The sequence below is a fragment of the Dendrobium catenatum genome, unplaced genomic scaffold (genome assembly GCF_001605985.2).
Source record: "Dendrobium catenatum unplaced genomic scaffold, ASM160598v2 fragScaff_scaffold_231, whole genome shotgun sequence".
NCBI lineage: Eukaryota > Viridiplantae > Streptophyta > Magnoliopsida > Asparagales > Orchidaceae > Dendrobium > Dendrobium catenatum.
Window position 1 is genome coordinate 3,976,473 of NW_021318693.1, and position 14,315 is coordinate 3,990,787.

Genomic DNA, 14,315 nt, shown 5'->3' on the forward strand with positions numbered 1-14,315 from the left:
CGAAGAGAAGAAGCGTGAAAAATCAGAAAATAAACATTTGAACAGTACATTACGTTAAACAAACAATGGTAAAATTATAACCAAACCCTAAACCCTAAAATATAACATATAACTTAAACGCAACGAAAGCGCAAGTAAAGCGCAAGTTAGGCGCAACCATACCTCTTCCTGATTGATGTTCTTCTACAGGTTCGTCGTCTACCTCCGGCAGGAATAAGCTAATGCAGAACCGAAGGAAATGGAGGAATCCGAGAGCGCTTACCAGAGCTGGAGCTGGAGTAACAGTGAAGATGTCGCACGGCGTTTCCATTCTTTATTTTCCGGAATTCAAATGAAAAGCGTTATCGGGTCGGGTCGCTAACTCTGAAAAGACATAAAGCGTAAATATTAAATTAAAAAAATGCCTAACAGATGTCGCATTTCTATTGGCGACCGAACGGAGAGATGGCTTCGGTCACCTGACCCAATAATTTGCCTAGAGAGGAGATGAAGAGTTGATCATGAGAGATAAATGAAATAAGATGTTATACATAGAGATGAGAAAGGGAGGGAATATTTTAATTAAAATTCATTATTAGATTTCGAATAAGACTTATAAAGGCCCTTTTATAGATTTAATTCTAAATTCTTCATTATTTATATAAATTTATCATTTGGAATATCCTTATCTTTATCTCATGATCATCGAATTATAAAATAAACATGTAATGCAATAAAATGAAATATATTAAAATAGATAAATGTAAAATATTTTTTATCAAAGAAAAAATAAAGAATAAAAAGTATTTGATTAGAGATTTAAATAATCAATATAAACTTATACACTTTTGGTCCAATGCTTTTTTTTTATGGATACATACCAATTGAATAAATATGTTATAGGTATGTGAATTATTAGTGAAATATAGGAGCAAAAGTAAATTTTCAAGTGAGGTTTTTATATTTAATCCTCATTAAATAACTCTTATAACTAAAATAGTGAAACTTATGCAGAGATAGAGAGGATATATTGGAGAATAAATATTTTAATCGAAATTCATTGTTCAATTACTTTTATAAATTAAAGGATATTTTGTTGATGAATTAGATTATCATATATAAAAATAAAATAGATGTAATATAATAAAATGAAAAAATAATTGTAGGTCATAGATGCTGAAGGCCTCATTATACGAACTTTTATTAGGTCCGGTGTAAGGACGTAGAGAAACGTCCGGTCGGAGGCAAAATCCCGCCAAAAAACTCGGTATTTGCTCGGTATTGCTAGGTATTATTTGATAATAACAAGGAATACCGCTCTGTGAAGACCAATACCAAGTTATACCGAGCTATACCGAGCAATACCGAGTTTTTTCTAAGAAAAACTCAGCACAACTTTTGTATAACTCAGTATTGCTCGGTATAGCTCGGTATTAAGTGTTCACATGATGGTATTCCTCGTTATTGTTTGATATTGCTCGATATTTGCTCAGTATTTATCGTTTTTTGGCACAATTTGACCTCCGACTGGACGTTCCTCTAAGTCCGATCGGAGGACGTAATAATGTTCTCATTTGAGAGCAAAGTCATTTTTTGGTTGCTGCTTTCATGTGTTATTTTTACAAAACTATTTTATATTTAATTTCATTTTTGTAATGTTTGCAAAATCTTTTTAATATTGACTTCTCTTTCAAATAAAATTTTTAAACTGCCTTCCACAAAAAGGCATCGGGTAATCAAATGAAAACTAAAATTTTCCATGCTCAATAGAGATGGAAGAAGGCCATATTAAAATTTTGTTTGATTACATGCTTAACCTTAATACAATAAATGATGATATAAAATGAATTGAATTAATAAAATAAAAATCAGAGTCTTCAATGTTAGTTGTAGACACATTATATAATAACATAATTATTAGAGAATCTCATGAAAATAAAAAATATTAGAAAATATGAATTAAAAAATTGCTAATTGTAGACTCTATGACTATAATTAACTCAACAAAATATTAAAATAGATTTGAATAAATGTACCAAAAGCTCATATCTTTGTAAAATTTATACAATACTAATCTTAAAATAAATCATATGATTTAGAACTCATGCTTTATGTACATTGACAATACATGTGAAAAATTGTTATGCCTCATTTCTCCAGATAATAAAGGGCATAGTAAATTATTCCTAATTTCCCATAATTTCCCCAAGCTGGACTAAGACAAATGCAAACACTATGAATTAGGGCATTCAAACCTTAATTCGACCGTTACACATTCAACTTCATCTATAAAAATTTGTTTGAAGGCTACTAAAAAATATAAAATTCATAGGAACAAGTCTAGAATTAAATATGTTGAATACAATATAGTTCATAGCTATCCCAATGAATTTCACACAACACAGTCCTACATTACCTAAAAGTGCAAAAGCTTGGTACAAGATAACCAAAATTGTTCTATAAAGTATGAAGTATCCTATACAAATGGCACTACAGCAGGATAATAAGATAACACAGGGAAAGAACAAATGAGACCAAATACCAAAAGAAGCATTAAAAGAAGATTGAGCCTTACCTTTAATGTGTGTATTTAAGTGGCTTCTATAACTTTGGAAAATTTCTGCAACATTGATAAGCCATGTGCTTAGTAGCTTCCCATGGGTGGCATGCCGAATGGTGGCATCGGAGGCATGCCCATCGCAGCCATTGCTGCTGGCGGCGGTGGTGGTACGAAGCCGCCTCCACCAACTCCGCCCATGCCGGGGATTGGCGGAGCGGGTAAGGCAAGAGGAAGAAGCTGAGCGTACATGTTCTGCGAAATTGAATTGCAAGAGTTTCACCATACACATCACATTCAAGGAATTCATACAAAGCTGTTTAATCCAAGAAAAATAAATACCTGCTGAGCTACCATGTCTTTTTCTTCCTTTTCTTTGGCTTTCACTTCAATTTGTGCCTCAATTTTATCCTTTATGAGATCATCCACCTTGCCCGTGTACTCACGGATAACCTGCATGGAACAATGGCAATCATGATGATTGGACGATAAATGTGAAGGGAAGACGAAGGATATGAAAATGTAAGCCTACTTGAAGAAGATATGGGAAGGCGAAGTCGATCATGTTATTCATCCAGGCAAGTTCAAGGACTACATCAAGCCGGATCAGCTCATAACAGACAAAGAGGCATGAGGCAAAACATTCCTTCTTACCCTGCGAGAATAGGAAAATATAATAAAGGAATCAACACCCAGCATATTAATTTTAGACAAATAAAAAAAAAAAAAGAGTGTGTCTATATATGATGACTAGCTTTTTTGTACAGTTTTCCACACGATGTGATGCACCAGCATGGCATGGCAAATTATTACATGCGGTGTCCAGACTGTGCAGAGACGAATCTGGATGCGCCATGTCACTCGGTGCACCGGAGTCGGGGTGACGTGGCGCATTCGGATTCGCCTCTGGACGAATCCAGATGCCACACCTAATAATTTGCCCACCAAGCATGGAAGGTGTTTGGCATGGCTATATTGGACGGGCCGGCTTTCCCGCTCACCAACCACAGAGTAATTGTTTTCCTGACTTTGCCAGTGCAGGGGTGCAACAGAAGCTGAAGCCCCAAACTCATTACAAGAACTAGAAATTAGAGTTATTGTATTTATTTCTCTAATCACTCAAATGCACCAGAAAATGAATGATGACCACAGAGAAAGCACTGTTGGCAACCAAGATTTGGAAGAACTAAATATATATATTTGGAATGATTTATAAGGCAAAAATTATGTCCAAATGGCTAAACTCTAAAAATGTCCTGAGAAAAAAAATCTAAAGAACACATTCCACTAAGCAACAAAAAAAGAACAATAAAGTCAACCCTCACGATGACTAAGCGAGGAATGGAGAACTGATGTGATTACAAATATGCATACTAATATAATTGGAGATATTTATGACATTGCTCAGCTCAAATTTGACTATACTAAGTAGAATGAACAATTAAACAGTACCAGATATCTATCTACAGCATAAAAAGACGGAAGATATTCAAAGTAATATTTTAACTGTTCAAAACACAATCATAATTTGTGTCATAGTAATGAACTTTTATTACGTCCAGTGTAAGGACGTAGAGGAACGTCTGGTCGGAGGCAAAAATCCCGCCAAAAAACTCGGTATTTGCTCGGTATTGCTAGGTATTATTTGATAATAACGAGGAATACCGCTCTGTGAAGACCAATACCGAGTTATACCGAGCTGTACCGAGAAATACCGAGTTGTACCGAGTTTTTTTTAGGAAAACTCGGTACAACTTTTGTATAACTCGGTATTTGCTCGGTATAGCTTGGTATAACTCGGTATTGGGTCTTCACATAATGGTATTCCTCGTTATTATTTGGTATTGCTCGGTATTTACTCGGTATTTCTAATTTTTTGGCGGGAATTTGCCTCTGATCGGACGTTCCTCTACGTCCGGTCGGAGGACGTAATAATTAACAGGTAAGACATAGCAAGTAACTATTCACCTGCTCGATGAAGTAAACAAGCAGCTCCTCAGCAAGCTCACGGTCCCCAGACTGAGAGCAAGTTTCCATGGCATCCTTGTAAAGTTTGTCCTTCTTGGACAATGCAATGGACTGTTTCCATCTTCCAGCTTTCTTGTATATGTAAGCAGCAATTCGCCTCATTTCAAGAAGTTCATGCTTCTCAAGCTGCATCGACAACAAGACAAAATAATACGCAAGTATTTTTGCAAAATATATTCAGGATCTAAATTACAACTATTATCACCTTTTGTGCAAGTCCAATTTGATCAAAGTTATCATGCATATCAACTGATTCCCGAAGCCGTTCATAGTCCTCTTCCTCTACATATATCTCATTCAATGCTTCATTGACTGCAGCTACATTGTTACTTTGCACCGCAACCATATACGGTTTAATGATATGCAAATGGCCAGCCTATGCCCAAAAAAAAATAGTAATAAGGGTAAGCTTCTCAAGTAGTAGCAAGCAAAAAAGCCAAGAAAGAGATTACTTAACACTGAGATACTACTAAGGCTTCGTTTGGGACGGCTTTCGTTGTACTTCTTAAAGCAGCTTTCTAGTACAATTTTTTTAATTTTGTACTAGAAAACTGCTTTAAAAAACAATAAGAAAGCTGTCCCAAACGAACCCTAAGCAAAAGCTTCTTTTCAAATCCCTTTAAGTAAAACCGACCAACACCAACCGCAGAAGATGTTTAGTGTACCTTACGCAAAATATCAACCACACGTGTGTGGTCCACGCGTAGGGCTAGCACATTGAGGAGATCATTGATGAGGTCAGGATGTTCTTCCAAGTAGAAATGGACAGCCTTGTAATAAAGCTCAACATTGGCAACTTTAACTGCAACATCTTTGAACTGCATGTGATCCCATGCATCTGGTGAATGGTTCATAATTGTGGTGGCAGCATTGTCAAATTCATCATACTGAATGTAAAGATAAGTGAGCTCTTTCCAGTGTTGTTGCTCATCACAAACACGAATAAGCTTTGGGATGTTGAGACGTGTAGAGAAAAGCTTAATGTGCTCCATAAGTTTCTCTTCTCGATATCTAGCATATAGCACTCCCAACTCAGTAAAAATGCCCATGTGTGCACGTTCTAAACCAAGTCCACTCTCCATAAGTGAGATTAGTTCATTGAAACATCCCCTGTTTTGGTAATAATCACTGACTTCTTCCAAGTCGTCAACCTACAACATAGAGATCAATAAATATTAAGTGAAGCTTCATCAGAAACACTTTGCATGACCAGTCTAAACTGCATGGAAAAAATGATACCTGGATAATGATATTAAGCCCACATATCTGTGCCAACCGGAACTCCTCCGCATCAACACAAGCAAAGCAAACCTCCTTCCATGTCTTTGAGCTGTTTGCTTTACGAGCAGCATCAACTGCACCTTGAAATTGCTTCAACTTTACAAGTGTGCTAGCCAGTTTGGCCCAGTTTGAAATAAAGGCAAATATTATTTTAGCAGCTTCATATAATTCCGCATCATATAAACGGTCACCGACATTTTGAAGATTGGCGACATTTGGCATAAGAATGAATTCTTCAATATCGCCAAGACGATCAATCTTAGCGTATGCATATATTAATTCACTGTCCACCTTAGGCTCCTTCACCTTTTGCCTCACCATCAATAGGTACCTCACCAAGTCATGATATACATTGGCATCTTCAGCAGCGCGAATAACATCTAAAAATTGTGTTGCATCATCTGCACGAATAAATGACTCAATTGCATCACTCACTAGTCCTTCCCTTAACTGAGCCTTAGCAACCTGACTCCAAACAGCATCTTCTTCTACCCGGAAAGCAAACTCTACAGCTCTCTCTATGCTTCGGATGTTGTCCAACAGGACATTCACTGCCTGCACATTCAAGTTGAACTTCTTAAAGATAGCAAAAGCTTCCTCATATAATTGTCCTTCAACGGCGACCTCGCCAACTGCAGGCCCATCAAAGTTGTCCAAGCGATTAATGTAATCCATGACCCTCGACGGATCAGCTTTAATTGCGGTCAAAATCAGCAGATTTTGCAAATTGAAGTTTCCACTGAAGGCGGAATTCTGGAGCACAATCTTTTCAAGAAGTTCAATAAGTTCATGTGGGAGATCAGCAGTCATAAAAGCTTTAACAGCTGCAGATACTTGCTCCGGGCTTTTGCTTTCAGGTAAAGCAGTAGAAACAACCTGATCAATAAGCTGCCTTCTATATTCATTCTCAGGTTCAAGAACCTTGGCCCAGAGATCAGCATCCATTCTTTCTACGACATACCTGGCATTGAATGAAGAAAACTTTCATCCTAGCAAGCATAAGAAATTATTGAAAAAAATAAACCAGTTCCAGTTCAAATAGATTAAAATATTTCACAAGGGAAGAAGTCCCACATACCTAGCTTGTAACTTGAACAGGGAATTTTTGTTTGTAACATTGATAAGTTCTTCGTCACATTGTCCTCGCCTGTAGGCAACAACTGCTAAAGTAGGATCCCGCTTCTCACAATATTTACCAACAACACGGGAATCATAATATGGATTGGTGGTCAGGAAATGCTCTGGATTATTATTGCTGTCGATAATAATTTTTCCTAGAGCATTATGAACGTGCACGTCTTGACTTCCCTCACTCACAAGATGTTCCAGGAACTGTGTAAGAAGGCGAAGGCGATTTCTACATAACAATAGCAAAAAGATAACTTAGTAACTAGACATAGAGTTTCAAAAAGATCACATTATTTCTGGTCAGGGTGATTAAATTGTTCCACATGAACAAAAGAGTTGACAAACCTTTTCTCACATTGCTCCACAAGAGGTTCAACTGGAAGAAGGGACCGGACAGAAAGAATAAGACCTTTAATAAAATCTTCTGGACATTCATCATCGAGAAGCTGCCCAACAACCATTGGGGCGTTCCCTGGGTTCACCTACAAGTATTACAACCAAATAAAATTTAAAATGCTGACGCACAGGGTAATCAATGCAACTTTAATGATGCAGTTCATCATTTGTTAAACGCACAAGTCAGGTTGTGCTGTACAAAACATACCTTCTGAACATATCCTTCAATGTACCGCAGCATGTTGTTGGTGTACAGGTAATGAGTCAAATCCGGAACAAATCCATGGCGATCACATACATTTATTAAGGGCCTTGCATCTGGGAGCTTGGCCTCCATAAGGAAGTTCTTTGTTTTTTCAGGGTCATAGAAGTTAGATTCTCTTGTAACACGCTCCACTTCTTTTATCTGTCCAGTTTTTGCTGCTGCTTCAATATATTTGAAGTGTATCTCTGGATCCTCACTGTAGCAATTGCCAAAAAAGCATAAGCAAATTTTACCTTGATTATGCCTGGTTTTTGGATATATATTTAGCAGCAGTAAAAGTGTACCTAGAACTCAAATAAGACCCCAAGAAGAAGTAAAGACCTTCGTAGGACCTAAATTGTTCAAAAATCTTTATACACGCATCCAAACCTAACTGCTCACAGTATTCTTTTGCCACCTGGAAGCATTAACTGCAGTTAAAAAAGAACTTCATAGCAAATTCACATTTAAAAAAAATAAAGACAAACGATTACCTGCACTATTATCTGAAGGTTGCCTCTTAAATTAACTAACAAAAGGTCCTTCATGCATTCCAATGCCCACTCTTTAGAAAGTGTTCCAAAGAACTCCACAAGGGCCTGGAGGCAAAAGGTTACCAGTTCAGCATAAACATATACAGCAGGATGCATTAATGTCAGTGCAATTAACATACCTGTGGCTCAATTGCATGTGTATTCACAATGACACGCTTGATATCTGGCAACTCAGAATAGTGCTGCATCAACCACCATTTTTTTAATCACCAGACAAATCTGAAAAATAAAAAGTTTATGCCCAAGTAGGCAAGCAATCTAACCTGGAGAGCTCGCACATACAACCCAGCCTTTTCACATAATTGAGCAATGCGAGGCCGATCGTAGTGACTAAACATACCATTAGCTAATATAGCATCTGCAACATTTGGGTATGTCACCAAATTAATCTCCAATACCTGAAGCAATACCATATCTTAGCTAAATTATCTACCAAGCGGCCAAAAATACAAAAGACAAGTCCCTTAAGAATTCACCTTGGTTTGAAGAAAAGCATGTTCAGGTAGATTTGGCTTTAGTACATCCAACAAAAATGCAGTTGCCTCCCTGATCATGTTTCTCTACACCCAAAAAACAACAAAGATTATCAAAACGAATGGAAATGCATAAGGCAAACAAACTCAGTACAAATTTCCAGTCTAGGAATATCTTAATGATTACTATAAACAGTACTAGCTATCAAAATATAAAACTGTGTATGCAAGTGAAATTGAAGAACTGAAGAATTGAAGTACCTGGAGGAAGAGATCTGTAATCGTATTATAATCAACTGGACTGCCACCCTCCATTTGAGACATCATGAGAGCAAAATTTACCGCTCCCTATCAATCCATTAATTTCATAAACAAATCAGCTAATAAGAAAGCAGTATATTAGCATCTAAAGTGGACTAGAAGAAGGTTTTATTGAAGGAGAAGAAAAAGTATAATTCCAACAGAAGGGTTTTATTGAAGGAGAAGAAAAAGTATAATTCCAACAGAAGCTTGTTATCTGAGGGCACTAATGGAATACAATATAAGCCAGTGTTCTCAAATTGAAAGTTTCACAAAGCCTTCTTCTTACATATTGAAATACTCCAGTTCGGTTTTTTAGATACCAACTTGTACTGCAAAAGCAGCCAAGCACAATAGAAAAGCCAACAGAGCTTAAGTTTGAAAGGATATAATGAACAAATTTGACTCACTACAACAGGACATTATTTTGCCTCCAAAAAAATCATAGCAGAAAAGCAGGAATTGCTCATATCTCAATTGCATGTGTATTCACACATTATTAGAACTAGAGGAATATATATGATTAGACTATCAGATGTGCAAGAAACTCATCCCTTACCTGTGGATCTGACCGCAAAATAGTTTGCAAAAGGAAAAGGTAATCTGGTGTGTAGCCAACCTGTATGCATCATAAAGCACATTAATTGTGAAGAAAAGACATCTGAATCCTAAATTCTCTGATTGTATACAAATATTAAATCAGCTGCATTACATAATTTAAAAGTAGCATCACTTACTTGCTTTGAATATATAAGAATTTTATCAAATTCCCGTCTTTCAGCAAAAGCAGCAACAACCTTTGGAGTAACCCTTGCTTTTATGTAAATTTTTAGCGCTAGATCATTATCCACCGTCTAACCACAACAAAAAAATTAAGAATCAAGGTTTCACACAAACCATGAGGCCTTATGGCATCAGCAACAAAGTCTAACAAGATGCAAGTCCAGAATGCCCCAAAATACAAGAAATTGGGGGATGGCTGAACAATTTCAACAAATGAAATAAAAAATAGAAATGTAGTTTCTTTTTTTTTTTTTTTTTTTTTTTTGAGAAGTATTGAACTCCAACTACCTTCACAAGATCCCCAAGTTCTTCACTGCACTCCAGTTTATCCTCAGCCAACCAATTCTCCAAAAGATTCTTTTTATTTTGGTTCACAACAAGCCGAGACAACTCTAAAGACTCAAAAGCATTGAGTTTGCCCCTTGTTAACAATGTCCCAAAATACTGCAACAAGGGTGGTGTTTGCCCAGCTTGAACAGGCACACTCTGCATAAAAATAATTAAAATTACCAATGAATCAGCAAAATTAGATAATAAGAAATAGATTATATTAAAAAGAAAATTTCTCGAAACAAACATCCAGGGAAAAAAAAAAAGAGAAATGCATTACAAATATGATTCTAACATAACTTAAATTTAGATAAGGCTGACTTGCAGTAATATGTGCAAAGAACAGAATACTAAAGGGCTTTCTTGTCACGTTGAACACCCTATAGGACGCTGTGATACTTAAAGACAATATGCCATACATGCCACTTAAAATGTGCCTTTTTCCAAAAAAAAAGAAGTAAACTCTTCTTGGCTGCCCCTTAGGCAGTATTAAACACCAAGTGAATACATTAGACATAATCTATTCTGCTGTAACTCATTACCTATAGAGACAGTCTAATTATGGATTCCCTCATTATCATTCTCCCTTAACTCGCTTCTTTTGATGCTTTTGTCACCTAACATTTCTAAAATTTTGTTATGTGCTAACGAATATGGTCATAAATGTTAATTTCTTAATATATATACACACTCAAATATAATCACATATACTAAGTGTGTCGAGTCGTACCAGTGTCCACAATGGCACATGTTGGTAACCATGGTTCATAGAGTAGCAGTAATGATGAACAAAGATATGTTCCAGTACATTGTATAAATTGTGGAAGTGAGATAAGCAGATACCTGAAACTTTGCTACAGTCTCCGGAGTTCTGAGGAGTCCTTGAGGAGATTCAGCAGCAAGTTCTGCTGCTTCCTTATACTTCGTTTGAGAGAACAATTCCTGAAACCTTTGCACAACCTGAATCATGGAATCAGAGCAGTTATGAAAAATCATTAAGATGTTACTATATCAACTTTGCGAGGCAATTAGCACCAACACTGGACATCAGTTTAGAAAGAATTACATGCTATGCAGACTTCATCAAACAATTTGGAATCATCACAACAAAGGTTTTAAAACCATTTAAGCGCACATAAATGTTTTCTAGATCGTACCCCAAAACCCCCCTTTTCCCTCCCTCATTGGTTGGAGTACATCTAAAGACATGGGGATACGCTAGAGGTGTGAAAATATGGGTTGATGGGTTAGGTTTGGGTCCAACCCAAATCCTACTTGTTTAATAAAAAGTACAACCTGAGTTCGACCTGCAAACAACATGAATGACCTGAACCCAACCCGTAAACCCATTTTGGTTAAAAAAAATTATAACTTATTAACAATAAAATTTAGGATATTTGAACAAAAATAAGATTATACCTATAAGTAAAAATTTAAAGTAAAAAATATTAAACGGGTCAAAAGTGGGTTAATGGAGAAAACCCGACCCTTTTAATAAACATCGAAAAACCCAACATGAACTCAACCCATTTATTAAATAGGTCAAGCCCGAATTCATATTTTTTGACCAGGTTGGTGGGTTAGCTCATTAATTGACACCCCTAGGACATGCAACTCTTGAAAAAAGCAAGTCACTGACATGTTTTTATCATATTATAATACATATATTCATTTATGGATATATGCAGTAAAAATTTTAATTTTCAAAACAATTATAACATAGTTTTAGCCAAATATGAAAATTAACAAGAATAATATCATATTCTCTTAATGGGTGTAAGCTAATAAATTATGAACAAAACAACCTTCTATTACATGATAAAAAAAGAATTTCTACATAAGTCTTGTTCACCCACAAAAATAATGTCAATTTGTAGCAAAAGAGAAACCCATCATTCAATATAGCCAACACCCCCCCCCCCCTCTCCTTGCCTTCTTAAAAAATAAAACAAATAAATAAAAAGTTATGTTCCTTCCATTTCCCAGTTATGTTCCCATTAGGTCAACATGCATTTGAAACTATTTTTATTTCTTGAAGGCATGCCTTTATTGCCGTGCCCAACATATGTTAATGTTGTGTCACTCCGAACATTACATGCATTTGTTATCAAAGTGTCAGTGCATCCTACATTGCAAATAAATGTGTCTAACCCATACCTTCTTTTTTTGGCTCTTCCTCTACACTAACAATTTTCTTCTAATCTAAAACAACAGTAGCAAAATTTAGATTATGTAGAATTGGATTCTTTATAATTCATGAAACTTAATCGAGCTTCAAGTATACTTAGAAAAATGCCAAAACAGTAAGATATTACACATTGAGTCATAACAAAAATATTGTCCCGAGTCTACCAAATGATCTACATAAGCTACAAGTTTAAACTTGCCATTTCATGGAAAAGAGAATCTCGCTTCACAAAATTAAGCCAATAGACAAGCAAAATACAATCGACATCCTGCTTCAAATATTATTGTAAATGAATAAGCATATCAGAGAAATAACACTAAAAGAGTAACCAGTGAGATAAGATAAAAAATGCAATGGCATCATAGCAACTCATTGAGAACTTCAAGTAAGCATTTATGAAATCTCATGACCAATCATCTAATGGATGTCTAATGCAATGTATTTTGGAAACAAGTTACTAGACCCGTGAAATATTAAAAATTAAGTCAATACAAAAGGTAGCCTCTGTACAACAATTTCTAGAATAACACAAAGAAATCATGACTCACCAAGTTTTCTGCCCCAGGAAGGTTTCCTCGTTTTGCAAGATTTACGGCAAGTTCAAGATTGTTTAACTGTTAAAGTACCAAATTTACATATTAGTAAGCTGTAGGGATTATAAAAGAGAAAGTAAAATTAAAGAGGTTACCTGGCCACTAACAAAAGGCACTATAGTTGCCTCGTTCACAGTTGCCAGCAGAACCTGCCCTCTTCTATTAATGGCGTAAAATCCACCAATCGAAGAAGCTTCTGAAGTCAGAAATATAGGGTCTGGGCTTATTCGATTTCTATAAACTGCTGCAGCAGTCTCCAAATCATATACAAAGAGGAGGCCAAGTTTTGTAATCACATATATCAAATTATACTTCGATGACACCTGACAAAATAAAATTATAAAGCTTAAGATTTCATAGGAGTTATAAAAAAATATAAAAAAACAGTGTGAAGGTAATGCAACACATATGAAGTGAAGAACCACAAAACATTTATGATCTACAATAAAGAAGGGACAAGAAACTCAACCTGGAAGGAAAATACTCAAAAAAGTAAAGATCTAAAACTTTTCAGTTTCAAAAGTGGCCCACAAAACAAACAACATTCACACAAGAAAATAGCCAAGGATAAAATGCAAGCCTTCTACCAGCGCTAAAAAGTAGCAATTCCCAGAAATTATATATATTTTATTCATTATTATATTCTCAAAACACCCAAGCAAGTGAGTTACGTATTTCATCACTATCACAATTCACCTTATCTCCAAAGTATCCGAGGTCACCTTAATGAATTCATCAAAATCATTACTGTTAACTTTAGTTTATGCAAGTAAAGGACTAAAAACAGGATAAATCCAAGAAACATACTAAAATTGATGCCAATTTAGAACTTGATCAAATGCAGCAAAATTTTCAAATATTAGAACTGCAAATGTTCAGAATGTGGAAAACCCTAAAACCAAATCTACACCCGTCTAGAAATATTATTCAGCATTAAATTTTTGGTTTAAGGAGTCAGGGTATCCGGATTTAATATAATTGACAAAGTATATAAATGAGCTTCCTTACAGAAAATTATTGCTGTATATAGACTTTTCCCTAGAAACAAGATTTAGCCTTCCATAATGCCAATTAAGAATGTTCTAAAGAGACTAACAAAGTTAAAAGTTGCACAATTTTTTTGTTGGCATACAAAGTTTTAGTTATTCCCAAGCCCAGTGACATTCCGAGCCTATTTATATGATCTACAAAAAGAAAATATGAAAAATACAAAGTTGAAACTACTTCAGCTTGAGTGAAGGAAATCTGTGATTCTGTGTTTACCATCCGTGAAAACATCAGGCAAATAAATAACATGAGAAACATTTGGTAATTTTCATTTTCAGTTATTTTTTGGACATAATTATGATGAAATATTTATAAGGATGGGATGTCTCCTTTAGATTTTCCTATTACTGAATTAGCTAGTTGGACTCATAGTTGGATAGAACGGTATAGATGCTTGATAAAGCTTAAATTAATTGATAAGACCCAGTTCTAGA

At 35.6% G+C, this 14,315-nt stretch overlaps 1 protein-coding gene across 1 annotated transcript in view; it reads right to left on the reverse strand.

Annotated features, from left to right (window-relative positions):
* Positions 1-2,278: 2,278 nt before the first annotated feature.
* The window catches only part of LOC110098029 (clathrin heavy chain 1), a 37,742-nt gene continuing 25,705 nt past the window's right edge, over positions 2,279-14,315 (reverse strand). Inside the window, exons 9-30 of the mRNA XM_020824731.2 lie at positions 12,930-13,157; positions 12,790-12,855; positions 10,897-11,013; positions 10,012-10,209; positions 9,678-9,794; positions 9,500-9,559; positions 8,902-8,988; positions 8,644-8,727; positions 8,431-8,565; positions 8,287-8,349; positions 8,108-8,212; positions 7,919-8,031; positions 7,578-7,830; positions 7,319-7,455; positions 6,924-7,202; positions 5,804-6,806; positions 5,230-5,715; positions 4,770-4,940; positions 4,505-4,690; positions 3,069-3,191; positions 2,879-2,989; positions 2,279-2,791 (exon numbers count right to left, since the gene is read on the reverse strand). Of these exons, the coding sequence (XP_020680390.1) occupies positions 2,624-2,791; positions 2,879-2,989; positions 3,069-3,191; positions 4,505-4,690; positions 4,770-4,940; positions 5,230-5,715; positions 5,804-6,806; positions 6,924-7,202; positions 7,319-7,455; positions 7,578-7,830; positions 7,919-8,031; positions 8,108-8,212; positions 8,287-8,349; positions 8,431-8,565; positions 8,644-8,727; positions 8,902-8,988; positions 9,500-9,559; positions 9,678-9,794; positions 10,012-10,209; positions 10,897-11,013; positions 12,790-12,855; positions 12,930-13,157 (4,290 nt within the window). The 3' untranslated portion in view covers positions 2,279-2,623. The remainder of the gene's footprint in view (positions 2,792-2,878; positions 2,990-3,068; positions 3,192-4,504; positions 4,691-4,769; positions 4,941-5,229; positions 5,716-5,803; positions 6,807-6,923; positions 7,203-7,318; positions 7,456-7,577; positions 7,831-7,918; positions 8,032-8,107; positions 8,213-8,286; positions 8,350-8,430; positions 8,566-8,643; positions 8,728-8,901; positions 8,989-9,499; positions 9,560-9,677; positions 9,795-10,011; positions 10,210-10,896; positions 11,014-12,789; positions 12,856-12,929; positions 13,158-14,315) is intronic.